Genomic DNA, 20215 nt, shown 5'->3' with positions numbered 1-20215 from the left:
AATCCAAATCCAATCCAAATCCAATCCAAATCCAATCCAAATCCAATCCAAATCCAATCCAAATCCAATCCAAATCCAATCCAAATCCAATCCAAATCCAATCCAAATCCAATCCAAATCCAATCCAAATCCAATCCAAATCCAATCCAAATCCAATCCAAATCCAATCCAAATCCAATCCAAATCCAATCCAAATCCAATCCAAATTCAATCCAAATCCAATCCAAATCCAATCCAAATCCAATCCAAATCCAATCCAAATCCAATCCAAATCCAATCCAAATCCAATCCAAATCCAATCCAAATCCAATCCAAATCCAATCCAAATCCAAATCAAATCCAATCCAAATCCAATCCAAATCCAATCCAAATCCATTCCAAATCCAATCCAAATCCAATCCAAATCCAATCCAAATCCAATCCAAATCCAATCCAAATCCAATCCAAATCCAATCCAAATCCAATCCAAATCCAATCCAAATCCAATCCAAATCCAAATCAAATCCAATCCAAATCCAATCCAAATCCAATCCAAATCCAATCCAAATCCAATCCAAATCCAATCCAAATCCAATCCAAATCCAATCCAAATCCAATCCAAATCCAATCCAAATCCAATCCAAATCCAATCCAAATCCAAATCAAATCCAATCCAAATCCAATCCAAATCCAATCCAAATCCAATCCAAATCCAATCCAAATCCAATCCAAATCCAATCCAAATCCAATCCAAATCCAATCCAAATCCAATCCAAATCCAATCCAAATCCAATCCAAATCCAATCCAAATCCAATCCAAATCCAATCCAAATCCAATCCAAATCCAATCCAAATCCAATCCAAATCCAATCCAAATCCAATCCAAATCCAATCCAAATCCAATCCAAATCCAATCCAAATTCAATCCAAATCCAATCCAAATCCAATCCAAATCCAATCCAAATCCAATCCAAATCCAATCCAAATCCAATCCAAATCCAATCCAAATCCAATCCAAATCCAATCCAAATCCAATCCAAATCCAAATCAAATCCAATCCAAATCCAATCCAAATCCAATCCAAATCCAATCCAAATCCAAACAAAATCCAATCAAAATCCAATCCAAATCCAATCCAAATCCAATCCAAATCCAATCCAAATCCAATCCAAATCCAATCCAAATCCAATCCAAATCCAATCCAATCCAAATCCAATCCAAATCCAATCCAAATCCAATCCAAATCCAATCCAAATCCAATCCAAATCCAATCCAAATCCAATCCAAATCCAATCCAAATCCAATCCAAATCCAATCCAAATCCAATCCAAATCCAATCCAAATCCAATCCAAATCCAATCCAAATCCAATCCAAATCCAATCCAAATCCAATCCAAATCCAATCCAAATCCAATCCAAATCCAATCCAAATCCAATCCAAATCCAATCCAAATCCAATCCAAATCCAATCCAAATCCAATCCAAATCCAATCCAAATCCAATCCAAATCCAATCCAAATCCAATCCAAATCCAATCCAAATCCAATCCAAATTCAATCCAAATCCAATCCAAATCCAATCCAAATCCAATCCAAATCCAATCCAAATCCAATCCAAATCCAATCCAAATCCAATCCAAATCCAATCCAAATCCAATCCAAATCCAATCCAAATCCAAATCAAATCCAATCCAAATCCAATCCAAATCCAATCCAAATCCAATCCAAATCCAATCCAAATCCAATCCAAATCCAATCCAAATCCAATCCAAATCCAATCCAAATCCAATCCAAATCCAATCCAAATCCAATCCAAATCCAATCCAAATCCAATCCAAATCCAATCCAAATCCAATCCAAATCCAATCCAAATTCAATCCAAATCCAATCCAAATCCAATCCAAATCCAATCCAAATCCAATCCAAATCCAATCCAAATCCAATCCAAATCCAATCCAAATCCAATCCAAATCCAATCCAAATCCAATCCAAATCCAATCCAAATCCAATCCAAATCCAATACAAATCCAATCCAAATCCAATCCAAATCCAATCCAAATCCAATCCAAATCCAATCCAAATCCAAATCCAAATCCAAATTCAATCCAAATCCAATCGAAATCCAATGCAAATCCAATCCAAATCTAATCCAAATCCAATCCAAACCCAAACCAAACCCAATCCAAATCCAAATCCAATCCAAATCCAATCCAAATCCAATCCAAATCCAATCCAAATCCAATCCAAATCCAATCCAAATCCAATCCAAATCCAATCCAAATCCAATCCAAATCCAATCCAAATCCAATCCAAATCTAATCCAAACCCAATCCAAATCCAATCCAAATTCAATCCAAATCCAATCGAAATCCAATACAAATCCAATCCAAATCTAATCCAAATCCAATCCAAATCCAAACCAAACCCAATCCAAATCCAAATCCAATCCAAATCCAAACCAAACCCAATCCAAATCCAAATCCAATCCAAATCCAATCCAAATCCAATCCAAATCCAATCCAAATCCAATCCAAATCCAATCCAAATCTAATCCAAACCCAATCCAAATCCAATCCAAATTCAATCCAAATCCAATCCAAATCCAATCCAAATCTAATCCAAATCCAATCCAAATTCAATCGAAATCCACTCCAAATCCAATCCAAATCCGATTTCGATTCGATTTCAGCGAGAATTTGAATATGTATAAAAATCTCCAATTTAGAACCCTATTCAAATCTTTCATACTGTGATTCGCCACTTGGGTCAGTTGTCATTTCTTCTGTTTTGTTCACTTTGACCAAAGTATATAAATATGTACCAAGGTAAGAGATTCCCGTAAATGTCAAAAATGAGACTCACCAACACATCTGCGTTAGTTATGAAAAGTTGGTGTTTTTACACTAAAATGTCATTATTTCAGCAAAGTTTGTGAAGTTTTGTTAGTTTGGATGTTTCTAAATGCTGAAAAAATATGTTTAGAATCAATTAAAAAAAATTTGTTACCGATTTTCAAATAGCGATATTTTCTGTTTTATTGCATGGAGGTCACATTTAATCCAGTCAGATGCAATTAAATAATAGTTTCTAAGGTGGGAGTGCTTAATTTCTTAAGAAAGTTTGCTAAATAGTGATGTGCCCATACAAATCAGCGCAAACTTCATAACTATTTTTTGCTTTTTTCCTTTTCTCACTAATCCGTGAATATTAGCGGGAATCTCTTACCTTGGTATTTAGATACTTTGCACTTTGACAGCTGATTCGCGTAGAAAAAAAAAGCAAAAAAGTGCAAGTGGATTTGGATCCGTAATTTTTCTTAAATTTTACTTATTTTCCGCGATAATTCGTTATGGAAACAAGTGAAAATGTTAATCCAGTGGTCGCTGATGTTCAACAACCTGAAGGAGTGCCGGAAACGGCACCGGCCGTTGTGGAAATTGCAAATAATAGTGATACCCCCGCCGCCGTAGCCATAGCAGTGCAACATCAACAAGAGCAGCCACAGCAGCAGCAGAAAACTGAAGAAGCTCTTCCGGTACCAACAGGAACGGCTGATCCAGCAGTGCCCGTCGTCGCTCCGATAGCTATCGAACCCAAAGAAAAGGTGCCTTTGCTGGCTAATCCACCGTCGCTGTTGAGAGGGATTCCTCCAAACTTCATCAGAGGTGTGGCCCCGGGCAAAGTCGGAAATTTTGCGGCAATGGCTCCGGGAAGTGTTTCCCAACCGCCTCCGCTGCTGGCCACACCACAAGTGCAACCACCGGAACTTTGGGTGGAAACCAAAACTGCGGAAGGCAAGTCGTACTACTACCATGCAATGACGCGGGAAACGACGTGGTCCCGTCCGGATGGACCGAACATCAAGGTGATGACGCAGGCGGAAGTCGAAGCCATGAACAAGCCTCAACCGAAACCACTGCTGGAGCTCAAGATAGAGAATCCGATGGCGGCCTTTACCAGTGCATCGATTGCCGCGACCACTTCTGCCGCCGTCCAGGCAGCGGTCACAACGGCGGCTTCGGTCCATCGATTTTCCGGACCGCCTCCGGCTTTCATGGGAGGAATGCCTCCTTTTGGTTTACCCCCTCCAGCGTTTCCCAATTTTCCGCCATGGAATCAAGCGGCGGCGGCCGCAGCTGCTGCTGCAGTGGCCGGGGCTGGTGCTGGAGCTGCAGGTGGACATTGGCCACCCGCGGCGGCGGCTCCGTCTCCGCTGATGGATCCGCTCAAGGCTATCGCTGAGATTAAAACGAGCGAAGTGGATCCGGGTATTGCGGCCAAGGCGACGGAGTGGACCGAGCATAAGGCACCGGACGGACGAGCTTACTATTATAATGCGTCCAAGGGGGAGAGCGTTTGGGAGAAGCCGCAGGCGATCAAGGATTTGGAAAGTAAGTACCCTTATTTGATATATACTGGAAAGCTTGAAATTTCCTCAACCATTGTTAATTTGTTCATCAATTCAATTATTATTTTAGTGGCAAAATTGGCACTGTACAACGCACGGCAAAAACCGAAAGTGATTCCTCCCTTCATCGCTCCGCCTGTCCCGCCGCAGATGCCCATCATCCCGCCGCTGGCATCGGCAGCAGGAATATCTCAAGCACTGGGAGCTGGGGTAAAGATTCAGCAATTCCCCCCTCAGCTGGCCGGAGCATCCGGAGCAGCGATTCGGTTGCAACAGATACCCGGCGCCCCCGGGATGGTATTTGACCAGATTGGATTTCTAACCAAGAACGACAAACTGGAGGAAGAGAAGAAGAAAAAGGCCGAGGCGGAAAAGAAAAAGAAGGAAGAAGAGGAGAAAGCGAAGGCCGCAAAACCTCAGGACAAGAGCCGTCCCATCTCGAGCACTCCGATCAGCGGAACGCCCTGGTGTGTGGTTTGGACCGGTGACGGCCGGGTGTTTTTCTACAATCCGTCTTCGCGGACTTCGGTCTGGGAACGACCGGAGGATCTTAAGGAGCGGGCCGATGTGGACAAGGCGATTTCTGTACCGCCACAGCAGCTGCTGGGAAACGTTCCGAAAGAGGCAAGTGTCGAAGCGGTTGCTAAACCCGCTGCGATCTTGGAACCGGTCGAGAAACCTTCGGATTCGGAATCAAGCGCCGAGGAGAGCGAAGAGGTGCCCAGCAAAAAGTTCAAAACGGACGTGGAAGCGGCCATTAAGACATCACAGACGGCAGCGGCCAGCAGCAAAAGCGGCAACGATCCGGAGAAGGAAGCCCTTGCAATGGAAGCGGAAGCGCGTGCTTCGAGGGAACGTGCTCTGGTACCGTTGGATGTCCGGATGAAGTCCTTCAAGGAAATGCTCAAGGAGAAAGAGGTGTCTGCCTTCAGCACCTGGGAGAAAGAACTGCACAAGATTGTGTTCGATCCGCGCTATTTGCTGTTGACGTCTAAGGAGCGGAAGCAGGTGTTCGAAAAGTACGTTAAAGATCGAGCCGAGGAGGAACGCAAGGAGAAGAAGAACAAAATGAGGCAGAAACGGGACGAGTTCCGCGCTCTGTTGGAGGCGGCCAATTTGCATGGAAAGTGAGTATATCTCAATGCTTCGTCGTTTTTAATTCAACTCAAACTGAAAACACTTTTCCCATTCTCCAACAGGTCATCATTCAGCGAATTTGCCCAGAAATATGGTAAAGACGATCGCTTCAAAGTGATCGAGAAGATCCGTGAACGGGAAAGTCTGTTCAATGAATTCCTCATTGAGGTACGCAAACGTGAAAAGGAGGACAAGCAGAATCGACGAGAGCAGGTGAGTTCCTACGTACGCAAAAACGCGAAACTTTGGCCAGGTTGTATAAAATTAGCCTATTTTTCCAACACGGATGTGTTTCGTAGTGGATTTCGTAGACAGAAAGTCAACGCTCTAGGGTTGACCACACTGTTTGTGACGGCAACAGGAAGGGATTATAGCGATCGGATTGACAAGCCCAACAAATTTCATCATTATAATAAAAATCATGATAAAACGGTCGTGATGTTATCGCCCTATGTCGTATCTGCCTAGTGCCTATATTTTTACACTAAACCTGCTTTGAATAAGATTTTTTTAAATTGAAAGTGGTACATTGGCGTGAAATCTTCCAGTTACAAACTGTGGGATTGCTCTAAAGCACTGCCTACTCTGAAGAGTCGGCTTTGTCCTAGTTGGGACATTACGGCAAGATGAAGAAAGTGCCTAGTATGTAATAGTAGTTTACGCAACAAGGTGCAGAATGACGATTTTTACAGCACGAGTCGTACATTTATCCAACGAGGCTTGCCGAGTTGGATAATTACAACGAGTGCTGTAAAAATCGAGTTCTGCACCGAGTAGCGTACAACGTTTTTTGCAAGTGCATAAATTACTGCTTGAACAAAATTTTTCATCAAACTGCATACTGATGCTCATAGCCATGTTTAAGAAAATCTGATCATAGCAGGTTATACTGTGCAGTTGTCACAATTTTTCAAAACTGCATCCCGAAAGCATCAAGAAGTTGATCAAAACTGAAAACAGTGCTGTAATGATTCATTACGCAACGCAAATCAGTGCTGTAATGAACCATTACAGCACTGTTAATTTGGTGCAGGAAAGTAGGCCTTTTCCTGTCAGATTTGCATGAGGTAAAACAGCCTATTACGATGAGAAATTGCAAAAAATATTGTTACATCTTGGAGTCCGAGTGGCCGAGTCACATGGCAGTGTATTGAAACTCCAGGTGTAAACGAATGACAAATTAAAATGTAATTTCATTGGACATGAAAACTACATTTGACGCGACACGTATATACATACAATGACGGTTACAGAACTTCTAAAGTCTGCTTTTGTGCATCAACCGATCGCATATTGAAATGCTATCGGCGAGCAAGCAGAGCGGCTAGAGTTTGTTCAGTGGTTCTCAACAAATATGACTGTGTAAATAAACCAACCACCAGCTCATTGAGTTGTTTACATTTTTTTTGTGACTAATACGACAAGCTTACGGTGGCCCGAACCTGTTACAAAGAAACGGCATAGACTTACCCAGTGTATATTTCACTATTTTTGAACACTTTTTCTTGTCAATCAAAGCCTGAAAAAATCAAAATTTCCCATATTTCTCACAACCAGTGGCGTCGCGTAACCTTTTAACCTGTGCACCGACCCAAAAACTTGCAATTGCAGGGGATTTATTATCAAAATCGAAATAGAAATAAGTGAAATCAGCTATTCTCGTCATTTTCTGATTATTACAAGCAAATTAGTTCAAAATAATCAAGAATTTATACTTGGTGCACAGGTAAAAAGTGAGGTTACGCGACGCCACTGCTCACAACCTTTGCTGTCACGGTCGCCATGTAACTAATTGGATGTCATTGCTTCCATATTATTCAACTCAACTTATATATCTCGAGAATATCGAAAATTCTTTATTCTTCAAGAATTCACCCTACAATAAAATCAGTCATCAATTTCAGAAACAAAGAGACGCTAATGCCGACCGCCATTATAGTTTTGCCTTTTGCGGTAAGAAGAACAATAGATGTTTTACCGAAAGGCCTTATTAGCGACACCACCTCTAATCTACCTATCTAAAGAGCGCTTGGCATCAGGTCAAAAGGGGTTCTGATAACTAAATGGGAGGGACACCGGGTTGGGCTATTTTTCTCCGAATGTCGATACCCCGAATGACGTTTCCCCGATTGGTACTTCTCTCTGAATGACTCATTTTCCCGAATAATCTGTTATGTACCCCAACATGCACCCTTCTTTAACTCTATTAATCTTGAATGCGTGAAAGGCTTCACGCATTCGATGTATTCGTTCAAGACATGGCCTTCATGCCTAATTACACCTTCTATAAATTTTCACACTTGTTCGCTACCTAGCGAATACTAGCACATCTATCATTTCATTATGCACTTTGATCTCTACTCCTTTACACTCTGAGTAAAATAATATCTCTACTCCTTTACACTCTGAGGAAAATAAAGCCATAAAATGAATCAGTTGTTTCAAGTAAAAGTGCCGTTGCGGTGATCACGATATCTTAATGATCGAGTAGGGTAACCAATATAATTTGGACCCCCATATATTTTGGACCCCCTGGGCCGTATTATCATAATTTTCCCAGATTTAATGAAGAGATGGCGAAATTTTTTAGAATCATTCGCTAAATTAGGTTGTTCTGCACGAGCAGCAATCATTTCCTCACTGGAAATATCATTATTTACCTTGAAATTATGTTTTGTTAATCTCGTCATCCGTGCGAGTGTCGCTGCTTGTTTACGAAAAGAAAAAGTGGTACTGGGCAAACTTGCAGATGTAAACAAAAACGTTTATCATCCTAGCGCATTAAATTCGCAAAGTTCGTCTAATCAGCCTTTGTCAATCAAGTAATTAGGTTGTGATCCAGCATATCCAAGTGACAGATTCTTCGAAACTAGTCGCAAGCGGGTTTAAACGCCGAGTGTCCAAAATATATACTTAAGAGGGTCCAAAATACATTGGGGTGTCCAAAACAGTGTAAACTGGTGCTTCAAAAGTCAATTATTTTCATCAAATTTTCAGCCAGAAATGACACTGTGGGTATTTTTGACGGACAGTGGAGGCTTTTACGGTCATGTCAACATCATCATTGTGTGTAATACTCTCTGAATCTGATTGATTTTAGCTTACATTCAAATTAATGTCCTCTAGGGGTCCAAAATTCGACCGTTACCCTAGTCTTTGACCACATGCTTTCGAGGAAAAGGACACTCGGCGAACTGGCGTTCGGGTAAACGACATGCGGGGAACTGACGATCGGGAAAAAGTAGCACAGTCGAAAACCCGCTATCATTGAGTTGCCTCAATAACGTATCAGCTACAAGATTCCACAGAAGTGTTGACAAGACTCCCCCTTGAGGGCATTCACAAACACAAAATTTCGTAATTGCTGCTTGACGCAATGTCAAGAAGAGATGTCGATCGGGAAATAATTGGAGATATACCATGATTCCGTGCGGCTTTCACTATGGCATCGGAAGGGACGTTGTCAAAAGCACTCTAAATCTCAATATCTAGGAAAACACTCAAACACGATTGCTTTTGAGTGAATGCTTTCTCAATATCGTAAAAAACCTTGAGTGAAAGAGTCACATGAAGAGGCACGTTGGCCAGATGTACACTGAAAAAAAACCAAACGTCATTGTTACGTGAAAACATACGTGGTTTTTTTTCCATCGCACTTTTCACGTAGTACCTACGCTGCCCATAACTGCATATCTGTAACATTTACAGTTTTTGTCAATATTGAGTTATTTCCGGGGATCAGTACTTTCATGCACCCAAATGAACTTGATAAGTTTGTTCTACAAAATGTGAAATAAATACCAAGTCATTTTGTCTCATTATTAAATATTCATGAATGTAACAGCATAACAGTCACGCTGAGAATACACACTGGCTTCATAGCGTACCGCGGCGCAGTATCATAACGTCCGAGGCCATAAAGTCCCAGGACTTTATGGCGCATTTTTTCGGGGCATAACGTCCGAACTTGCAGATACGCCACGAAGTCCAAGGAAAGAAGGCACATAGGATGTTATGACGCATCCAAACTTTTGGACGCTATTTCGCAAAAAAACGCGACTTAATGTCCGGGACTGTATGGCCTCGGACGTTGTGACCCGGCCCCGCGTACCGCCAATCATATTTTAGTCTATTTATTTTTACAACTCTTCGCCCAGTATAGAAGAAGAGCATTAGGAGATTTCATTGCAAAAGGATTAATTTTGAATTTTTGGCATATTTTTTAAATTTCAATCCTTTTCCATACTAACGCAAGTTGCAAACTTTAAGCTCCATTTTCTCCAATGCCTACTTATGTCGAAAGTGACTGTTATGCAGTTATGGGCAGTACGTGAAACACAAGTGTCAAGGGATGAACTCAGTATTCATCCATGAACAATCATTCCATTGACCTTTCTCATAATACGTGATTTTCCACGTAGCAGCTACTAACTTTTTCTGTACCTGTTACAGAGCTCGCCTGTAGCTCTTACATAGCGTCCTATTATTTTTATTAATGAAATATGTCAGAAACACTGCATTCCAACATAGCGCAATTGCTGGTTTGTTTACTGTACCCAATAGTCCCATCTGATTTCGCGGGGAAACGCCTCGTAACGTGTTATCCGTTACAAACCAATTCCCAGCATAATCAAATTGGTCTGCTAAACAAAGCCAGCAAGTGCTCTATTGGCCAGCAGTATCGTGGACGGATCGACCGGATTGAAAGTATACAAAAGTACAGTAATGCAAACGTAATCCTGGACGTAATCATGCAAGGATATTCATTTATTTAGTAGAATTTCACACAAAGGAGCACACTTAAACGGGTTTGCTTAAAATTCACTCCCGCTCAGCTAAATGATAATTAATAAAGTGAAATTAGGTGCTGCTCAGCTCAAATTTTAGTTGATTATAACTTTCTTCATCCGTCCATTTCTTGATAAGCCCTTCCGCGGGAGGTTATTTCTTCGATGGCATGACAGCTTTCCGGAACCCGATAATTATCCCTGCAGAAACATGGAAAATAACTGGTATTTTTCGTACTATCCAAGGTATTAACACAACGAATCCTTAATACTTACATAATGTAATGAAAATGCTGAGAAACAAACGAAATTAAAAGTACTGCTGAGATTTGTTTTCAATTCCGCCATCTTGATATTTTGAAAGCTAGTTCAGTGCGGCATTGAGTGAATGCAAAATGAAGTTATGGAAATGAACTGGAGTGGGTATGTGACTTTCATTTAAGCTTAAGGAGTACCGGGCAATTTCGTTATGGTAACAGGCACATCATTTGATATTTATGATTGCCTTGGTGAGGGTTATGTGCGTCAGGTAAAATGAAGCAAATGAACAATTTTTCGATGGTACGTGATTTTTCACGTAGCAATGACGTTTGGATTGTTTTGAGTGTGCATCATGAATATATGGTCGGGGTTCTGCTAAACCGAACCAAAGACCATTTTTTGAAAATTGAGTTTTCTCAACCATATTAGATAAAGAAGATAATCTTCCTGCCATGTAAAAATCCAGTGATTCTAACAACTCTTCGTGGAGTAAATTCAAAATTTCTGTTTGGCAGAACACACAAAAATAAAAGTTTATTCAACAAGAGTAAACCATTCCATGGAAACAGCGAAATATTTTAATTTAGGTCCAGATGATGAACACTTCAGATTTTCCTCATCGCCTTTAGTTTTCTAACTTCTTACCAACTTACAGCAACAATCTGTGAGTCAATTGAGCATGTTAATAAAAATACGGGAATCGGAGCATCCACTTATTATATCGATGGCGCTGATCACTATTTTTCCTAATCACATTCACCAGACCGAACCAAATCCACTGTAAGTCGGTTGCGCACAAGGCATTACTAGTAATCATGAAAGATCAGAAAATCAAAAGTATTGTGATGATTAATAACGTTCGCGCGATGTCAAATACAGCTGGCAATATTCTCATTCTCAAGAAATTCCTGACATTCAACTAGACAACTCACTACTAATCTACAGAATCCTTCAACAGTACATATATTCCATATGATAAATAAATACAGAAAAAAGTAATTTATAGTCACCTGTCACCACGTGCGAGACTCAAACTTTTGCAGACTACACAAAATAAGTTCAGTTAGTAATACTACGTAAACAAATATAAAATCCATCACCATCATCCATTGTGTGGCTCCGTGGCCGAGCGGTTAGCCGCGTTAGTCGTTTAGGTGTCTCGTAAGCCTCGGAGTGTGGGTTCGATTCCTTCTCCAGCCGGGGAAAACTTTTCGTCGAACGGAAATTTCTCCACTGGGTCACTGGGTGTTATATTGTCCGTGCAGTTGAAACCCGGAATTTTCGACTAGGGAAGTTGGATTTTTCTCCAAATCCGTGCGTCGGACCTAATTTCGGAAGTGGTGCGCTGTATAGCGGACCAGGTTTACTATACAGCGCACCACTTTCGAAGTTAGGTCCGACGACGCATGGATTTGGACAAAAACCCAACTTCGTTAGTCGCAAACTCTGATTTTCAACTAAATTGAGAATATGTGTTGTCCGTTGTCAAATATTTGTAATGTTCAGTCTGTAGAGGCCGCTAGGTCAAAGACGGTGTAATTGTCTTTTATCATCATCGGGGCCATTATAGTTTGTTCGTGCCTCCTATTACAAAATATAAATTGTCAAAAAAAAATCCGTTGGTAAACTTCGTCGAGATACAAATTCTAGTCATGAATAAAAAATCAACAGAGTAGCTGTTCAAAAAACAGCTTTTAGTAAAATACATAGTTTCTCAAACTGTGCTAGAGTTGCTGCATTTGTGATGTGGTCAGGTTTCGAATTGAAAACATTTATACCTTTATAATATAAGGAATTCTGTGAAGTGTCATGCAAAAAAAATAGATGTTCGTATTTGTTCCCCGTTTCTACCCAAGTAACAATTTCTATGCTCTATGCTCTTAGACATTTAGACATATATTTTATTTATTAAGGTTTTGTCATGGATTTGATAAAGTCTTGTTACAAAAATAAAAGAAATTAATTATTACAAAGTATTGACACTTCACTATACACATAAAACCTTATAAATGCACAAACAAGAAACATCACAAGTGGACACAGCACAACATATAACATAAATGTGCCCTGTTATCCAGATGGATAACATCTTCCGATCACAGGATGACGAGGTTTCATTTATTGGTTTGGGTCCATCAGTCATCCTGGATTTGTATTTTAATTGGCAGTATGCCTTTTAGTTCACAGTAGTTGTTATTGTGTTCATAGCTTGGTTTTGTCTAGGAAAACTAATCCTAATCGGGCATCCCGTTTCAGGGTTCGATACTTGAGCTCAAGAACTTGAAGTCCGTGGCAGGGAAAGGTTTACATGCCTAGTACTAACAAGTCCCCAGAAAACACCTTTACTCAAAACTAAAGATTGTTACCCGAAAGCCAAATTGCTCTCCAAATCACGTAACGAATAAATCTAACCTTAACTAAACTTTACTTTTATGGAGGTTAACTGTCCACAAAAATAAAATGGCCTTAAGACTGAAGTTGTAATCCTTCCGGCTAGCTGTACGGGGTTTTTCAGTTGGGCGCCATTTTACAAAAATAAAAGAAAATAAATTATTTACAAAGTATTAGCATATCACAACACAAAGAGCCTTACAAATGCACAAATTACAAATTGACGCAACACAACACAGAACATAAATAAGCCCTATTATCCAGATGGATAACATGTTCCGATCACAGGATGACGAGGTTTCATTTATTGGTTTGGGTCCATCAGTCATCCTGGAATTGTATTTTAGTTGGCATTATGCCTTTTAGTTCACAGCAATTGTTGCTGTGTTCATAGCTTGGTTTTGTCTAGGAAAACTAATCCTAATCGGGCATCCCGTTTCAGGGTTCGATACTTGAGTTCAACAACTTGAAGTCCGTGGCAGGGAACGTTTTATATCTCTAGTACTTGACCGCTGCCCGAAATAGCCTGAAAGTTGGCAATCAATATTGGATTGCATTTCATATTTTGTCAGAACCCTATAAATGTGTATTAAACTCGGGGAATATTTACAACTTAAAATGAAACATGTAACACAAATAACGTACGAATATAAAATTTATAACACATTTAACAATTATTATGTCTTATAATTGTAACAAATATTTATACCCGTAACAGTCTTTTAGGTTTAATGAAACGGTTTTTTGTCAATCAGCTTTAACAACACAAGCAACTTTGATACTGTTTGTAGTCTAACGAATAAAACTTATCAATTTGTCTTTTTGCGAAGCAGAGATTTCATTGCAAGCGAACTGTTAAGTACGCATTAAAACCTAATACTAAAACTACTTTCAAAGCCGGATCCATGTCATATCTTGTCGGTCTTAAATCCTAATAGATTGCATAAAGTCGTGATAAAATAATCTTAAACCTTATTGGAATAACAACTGGATGCATTAAAGCTAGCTTAAGAGCGTTATTTTAATATTTTTTGATCAATAGATTCGATGCTACACAAACGAAAAAGTAATCATCCATTCTGCAATTTTATTTTAGGTAGGGCCTGTCCATAAACTACGAAGACTCTGAGGGGGGAGGGGGGTGTGTCCAAAGTCTACGCTCTATACAAATTTCATTTTTTTTGTATGAACAAACGTCTACGGAGGGGGAGGGGGGTCTGAGATTGCTAAAAATGAGTCTACGTAGTTTATGGACAGCGCCTAAACGGGATTGTAAAAAAAACCTCGAGAGGGCTTAATTTTTCTAGATAGGCTTCCAATTGTAACCGGGATTTCCGAAGTAACTGATGAGTGGTGGCACTGGTAGGAATTGCATAATTTGCTCTGGGTCCGGCTTCACAGTAGTGCAAAAAATTGACTTTTTTATCCCGCCCGTGTAGAGTGGATAATCATAATCACCATATACTTATCAAACACGCAAATTGAAGATTATGGACCGTGGTTTTGATGTACTAGGTTTTAACAATGACTTTAAATTTTTCCATAACTCTTTGCTGTTGCTTTGATGCTGATAAATTTTGCTCTGAACATACTCTCAAAGAGTTGGTTTAACAAATTGGGTTGTTTAGTAAATTTTCTATAGCCTAATCGAAAGAGCTCATTTTTCTGAGTATAACGTGATTTTATTGGATTTCAATTTCTTTATTTAGATGGTTTAATTAATAAAACAGTTTCAATTTTCGTGGATAAAATGACAGTTCTACCCGAACAAAAAAAAATCCCCATACATACTTAAAATGCATTTTAAAAATAGTTCCTGGACTCCAAAAATTATGAAATTTTGAATTTCGACTAATTTTTGGGCGGAGAATCTGATTATGAAATAATCTTGATACGCCTAAAGAACCCAATTGCGAGTACTTATTGCGCGCGACCTTGTACCTTTTCCAATTTCTAAAACTTTCATTTCTACGCCATTTTTGCACAGTTTGTCTCTTTTGCGTTTAAGACGCAGTAGATCCAAATTGTACCAGCTGTTCGTATTTTTTAATGTAACAACTTTATGTTCGACTAGTTGATTGGTACAGGTTTTCAGGACGTCAGTTAAAACAGCTGATTTTCGATCTAAAGAATCGTCGTTAGTATGAAAATCCACACCTCTTGCAACAAGACTCGAAAGCGTTTGTTTTTGAGTACTTCTTTGCCTAGGGTATAACTTTTTTCGTAGACGTCGGATGACTTTGCGGTCTTCGACATAGTTGTTTGGTATATAGTCACCTACAAAAATACCAAATGGTTTGGATATTTAATGCTTACAGCGCCACCTAGCGGCAAAGTTCGAAAACTCTAGATTTCTGCATACATTTGGCTATGATTTCCCATTCAAACTTCAAGCTTGTTTAGCGCCCCCATAGGCTTTATCGATTTTGCTCAAATTTTGAACGTAGCTTCTGGGAGTCCAAAACAACTGATTGAGGAGGTAAGACTTGGTATTTTTTTAAATTTTTGTTTTTCATATAAGAGTGGGCCATCCTAATTTACACAGTATCGAAATTCGAATAAACATGGTCAATTAGAGTTTTGCTGTGTTGGGCAATACGCGTAAAATCATTTGTTTTAAATTGTAAAAGTTTGCTAGCCGTTTCAAATGATTCAAATTAGGATTGTCATACCAATTGATAATAAAGTCGCCAGCAAGTACATAATATGAATACATGAATCTAAAAACGTCTCCAGCCAGTTTTCCATAACTTGAATAAAACGCTGGTAATTAGCACTGGGAGAGTGATATACACACCAAATTTTTTGAAATGCTTCCAGCACAAAAAAAAAATCAGCAAAATAAATTGCTGAATTTCAGCAACATTTTTGCTGAATTTCAGAACAACGTTGCTGATCAACTGTGAAAATTGCTGGATTGTTCAGCAAGTTGAAAAATAATTGCTGATACTCAGTAAATTCGTATTGCTGAATGAAATCAGCACAAAAAAAAATCAGCAAAGTTTGCTGAATAGCAGCAAATTAAATTTGCAGTGTAGAACACCATAATTACTCATCTTCATGCCACGTACAACTGCGATACCTAAGAGCCAATTGCTTTCGCATTCCTCGTTTAATAGAAGGTTGTATTGAACTGATTTTTTTTACATAATTAGCAACTCCGCCAGTGTGTCTCGAATGTGATACACAAGCAGCCACGTTATATCCCTGTATCGTGCCATGCCCTAATACCGTGCATTTCAAGGTTGCAACCATTCATTTGCAAAGATTTACATTCATTTGCTATTATCTCAGTCCAGAAGCATGCTATCGAAAAACAATGTATGGATGAATTTAACCTTGTAGTTTTATCTGAAAATTTGCCGAATAACATTGGGGTCGCAAACGTATACCAAAGTCGTGAGCGAGCTGTGAAGGCAACTCTCCACGCGGTGAATGTAAATTTCATTCACCCTGTGGAAAGTTGCCTTCACAGCTCGCTCACGACTTTGGAATACGTGTGCGACCCCCATGTTATTCGGCAAATTTTCAGATAAAACTACAAGGTTAAATTCATCCATACATTGTTTTTCGATAGCATGCTTCTGGACTAAGATAATAGCAAATGAATGTAAATCTTTGCAAATGAATAGTTGCAACCTTGGTGCATTTGACAAAAAAAAACTCAAATATTTTACTAAGTGTATTATTTTTTTAACTGAGTAACTAGTTCAATCATTAGCATACTAAACCTTCTTAAGTTAGGCGTAATAAATTTGGCACTTATTTACAAAAACAAGCAAATAAAAATATTTACAAAATGTGAGTGCAAAGCACGAATAAGGACTGTTCATTTTATAAAGAGGACACCTTATTTGTGTGATATCTTTTTTATTTTTCAATAAAATCATTATCGGTCTTTTGCATAAATTTCCATAGCTATTCTACAGTGTAGGAAAAATATAACATTATACAAATTGTCCTAAGTTATAGAACTGAAGCGGTTTTCGTTAAAACTCAATAAAACCCCATTTCTCAAAATTCTGCACAACTTTCCACATACATAACTTTAAAATTTTCATGAACTTTTCAATGTGTTGGGATCTTATACTATTCTTCTAAAGGTAAAGTGTGATAGTTGGTCAGTAATAATGCACCAAGCATTATACAGCTTGATATAGTGAGTTGCCTTGTTATCAATGAAATTGATAAAAAATACTTATTTAAGTCCAGTGATGCAATAACACTACGGAATCAGTTCAAAATTTGTCCAGTATAGAAGAGAATCGCATTTTAAATGATACCGAAGAAAAATATGCTTTAAACTACATTCTTCATCAAAAATTTTATACTTAATGATGGCCATAATGAAAAATTGCATACTTTTTGCTCCATAAATGCAAGTTTTTGATTCTAGAGAAGCTTATTATTATTTATTTTCAGCAAGGTCTGACCCTATGTGATTATATACCTTATTTGAAAATAACTACATGTTAATTTTTATTTTCGACATCATTGTTAAGTTGTATTTGCAATATAGTACATCGTTATTTTGAAGAACCTTCAAAGAATGGAGCGGTTTTATGTCCGGTAACTGCCATGAAGCACAGTAACCAAGCCAACAATGCTATCAAGAAGCGGTTTTCTGCATTTGAAATTACATTATTAGTACTTTCGACTGGATCCATTGAAAACATTCAAAATTTAATATTTTTATACATTTTTGTTTAACAAATAAATTTTATTCTAAAAATCGAGTCCAACTTGTAACTTAAATATCTCAACAACCATTATTCCGATTAGGTTTATATTTTGCCAGAATATGTATCACTCAAACTGCTGCAGCATGGCAAACACTTTAATGCAATTAAAAACGATACACAGATGTTTTAGAGAAATTTTGTGTTTATCTTTAGTTTTTGGGAATTGAAAAATTGATCTCTCGAAACACTTTGCCACATTTCTATTAAGTTCAATAATTTTAACCCAATTTATTTATGGTTATTATCTGCTAATATAATGTACTGAAAAACTAACCAAGGCTGCTCAAATTTCAACTACGCGTTTTTTTTTATAGCCTTGCAAAGTTGTCCTCTTTATAAAATGAACAGTCCTTACACGGTATTAGGGCATGGTTCCTTTTGTGTTCTAAATACCGTGTTTCGGCTAAAACTGCAAACTAAAAATATTATTAATACTTTTTACTTCATGAATCAATTGTACAAACCTCTAGGCAACGTTTAACGCACAGGTTCTTTTAAGTATAAACTTAGTAGGATTGATATAGTGATGGTTCAAAAGACCACCAATTTATGCGGGTCACATACACGGTATTAGGCACAATGCTATGTTTTACCATTTTGATATTAATGATGGCTTAAACATTTGGAAATCTATAATTTATATTTATTATGCATGATACACACAATAAGCAATAATATAGCCTTTGAAAAATCAAGAAACACAGCTAATTGATTTTTACAGGGCTCTTTGAAGTGAAGTGCATCCTTAAGGTCACGGTATTAGGGCATGGCACGGTATACTATTTTTCAGGAGTAGATGACTATTGTTTATGTATTAAATATACCTTGACACACTTGCACACTTAGATAGTTGCATAGGAAAAGAAATGGTTACCTGAACATTGTTGCAAATATATCACGGTAAAAAATTCAATTAGGGTGCCTGTATCAGTTATCGCACTACCTAAGGAAAACTAATTCTATAAAAATAAGAAGAAGACCGACGGATGTCATCGATATGTCAAATGATAGATTAGTTTTCATACTTTACAGGAAAAATATAGAAACCGAGCCAAAACTACTTTTAGTATTTATTATGGCGTGTGCCAATGATAGGAACCCTGTTCCAGTTATGGACACATTTGTTAATTTCGGTTCCACTTCGAACTATTTACATGCATTCCTTACGGGGTTAGCCATAACTGGTACACTATGGCGAAATAGGGTGCAAGGAAGCCGAAAAGTTAAGGAAAATGAATTATTTCTATCATAATTTGAGCAAATTGTTAAGTTTGAATGATTGACACCATCTTTTGTGATCATGATCTGTTGTTCACAATTTTTTTCATGTAGATTTGCATCATTAAAGGTTGAAAATCAACTATGGCGAATTTGAGGTACTATAGCCATAACTGGTACACTAAGCCTATCCTTTCAAGAATATAGGGTATGTGTTCCATCAGTAATCTTACGCTCCCATGTTCATCCTATTCGAAAACAAACGATTACGGCACCGATTGATTCCGTTCTTTTTGTTTTCATGGGTGCTCACTTCTAACAAAAAATACAAAAATAAGAAACAGAACAAACAGCACTTCAATCCTTTGTTTTTTGTAGGATGAAAATGGGAGCCACATGCCTAATAAGGGAACCAATACCCTATAATAACTTAAAACAATATAAAAAAACTTATTTTTTTTAGGAAAGTTTCAAAATATGTACTATTTTGCGAAAGTTCGCTCAATTTTTTACTCAATTTTGACTTTGATACCGTGTATCTCTGAAACTAAAGCACGTAGAGACTTTAAATTTTGGATTCTTCTTATTCATGTGCAATGGATAGAAAATAAAAGAAAATGATTTGAGAAGCATGACTTTTTCGATTTATGACCGCCTGAAATCCTATAGTGGAATGGTTTTGGGCCAGCAAACTGTAAATTGGAACCCCTTTTAGCAAGTTCGGCTGCCATTTTATTCCCTTCAATGTCACAGTGACCTGGGACCCAGTGGAAGTTTACTGAGTCCCCTCGGCACAACCTGCGCAGTAAAAGAATGTATTTCCCAAACAAGCTTTGAAGTGCATTTGTAAGCGCACAATGCTTCTAGTGCAGCTAGACTATCTGAGAAAATACAAATATTTGCAAATCTGTATTTTCTTTCAAGGCAAATATTTGCGTATTTCAAAATAGCAAGAATCTCTGCTTGAAACACCGTAGGATAGTGTCCCATCGCCACTGAAATTTGTATGCCAGGGCAGTAGATTCCTGCTTCCGTTTTTGTTCCAACTTTTGAGCCATCTGTATAGAAGATCACCTGGCATAAACTTTTCAACTCGTTTAAGAGGTCGCAATTGAGAAGCTTGTCCTTCTGTCGCTGTAATCCGCTGTTGATCGTCACATGAAAGTGTAGAACTGAGCCATACCATAGCTTTAAGATAATCCTAATCTAAATGATACCAACACATGTACTGCACACCGTTGTCGGTCCCTTTTTATGTCAACTTTTGTTATATCCAACACTGTGTAACTCCAG

General features: G+C 38.4%; 1 protein-coding gene and 1 long non-coding RNA gene across 2 annotated transcripts in view; one reads left to right on the top strand and one right to left on the bottom strand.

The window, feature by feature from the left end:
• The first annotated feature begins 3242 nt into the window (after window positions 1-3242).
• LOC109401254 (transcription elongation regulator 1) overlaps window positions 3243-20215 on the top strand; it is a 38932-nt gene continuing 21959 nt past the window's right edge. Inside the window, exons 1-3 of the mRNA XM_019673722.3 lie at window positions 3243-4369; window positions 4457-5513; window positions 5586-5736. Coding sequence (XP_019529267.3) covers window positions 3328-4369; window positions 4457-5513; window positions 5586-5736 — 2250 coding nt within the window. The 5' untranslated portion in view covers window positions 3243-3327. The remainder of the gene's footprint in view (window positions 4370-4456; window positions 5514-5585; window positions 5737-20215) is intronic.
• LOC109428032 (uncharacterized) lies at window positions 7634-11950 on the bottom strand. The gene is made up of 2 exons (XR_002134374.3): window positions 10587-11950; window positions 7634-10511 (listed from the first exon to the last, which is right to left on the bottom strand). It is a non-coding gene; the product is annotated as an uncharacterized LOC109428032 (long non-coding RNA).

This window comes from Aedes albopictus, chromosome 3, assembly GCF_035046485.1.
Source record: "Aedes albopictus strain Foshan chromosome 3, AalbF5, whole genome shotgun sequence".
Lineage (NCBI taxonomy): Eukaryota > Metazoa > Arthropoda > Insecta > Diptera > Culicidae > Aedes > Aedes albopictus.
This window is presented reverse-complemented; position numbering and strand designations above follow the sequence as displayed.